Here is a 621-nt window from a genome sequence, read left to right as displayed (position 1 = left end):
GAAGAAAAAGTAGAACTGTATTAGAGGGGTTGGTAGGAGAGATTGCACCTTGCAATGAGCAGATGCCATTCATGGCTGCTCCCCAAGGCCACGGTCATGGGAGGGAGGAAGCTCTGGACGGGGGCCTTGGGAAGTCATCTCTTGACCCTGACCTGTGTCCCTCCCTTCCAGGCGCTGCAGCCTGAGTGACCAGACCATGGAGACCCTGCTTGGCGGCCTGCTGGCGTTTGGCATGGCGTTTGCCGTGGTCGACGCCTGCCCCAAGTACTGCGTCTGCCAGAACCTGTCTGAGTCGCTGGGGACCCTGTGCCCGTCCAAGGGGCTGCTCTTCGTGCCCCCGGACATCGACCGGCGGACGGTGGAGCTGCGCCTGGGCGGCAACTTCATCATCCACATCGGCCGCCAGGACTTCGCCAACATGACGGGGCTGGTGGACCTGACCCTGTCCAGGAACACCATCAGCCACATCCAGCCCTTCTCCTTCCTGGACCTCGAGAGCCTCCGCTCCCTGCACCTCGACAGCAACCGGCTGCCCAGCCTCGGGGAGGACACGCTGCGCGGCCTGGTCAACCTGCAGCACCTCATCGTGAACAACAACCAGCTGGGCGGCGCCGACGAGGC

General features: G+C 63.4%; 1 protein-coding gene across 1 annotated transcript in view; it reads left to right on the top strand.

Annotated features, from left to right (window-relative positions):
- The window catches only part of LRFN2 (leucine rich repeat and fibronectin type III domain containing 2), a 197217-nt gene that overhangs the window by 154835 nt on the left and 41761 nt on the right, over positions 1–621 (top strand). Inside the window, exon 2 of the mRNA XM_006776308.2 lies at positions 172–621. Coding sequence (XP_006776371.1) covers positions 197–621 — 425 coding nt within the window. The 5' untranslated portion in view covers positions 172–196. The remainder of the gene's footprint in view (positions 1–171) is intronic.

The sequence above is a fragment of the Myotis davidii genome, unplaced genomic scaffold, assembly GCF_000327345.1.
Source record: "Myotis davidii unplaced genomic scaffold, ASM32734v1 scaffold167, whole genome shotgun sequence".
Lineage (NCBI taxonomy): Eukaryota > Metazoa > Chordata > Mammalia > Chiroptera > Vespertilionidae > Myotis > Myotis davidii.
This window is presented reverse-complemented; position numbering and strand designations above follow the sequence as displayed.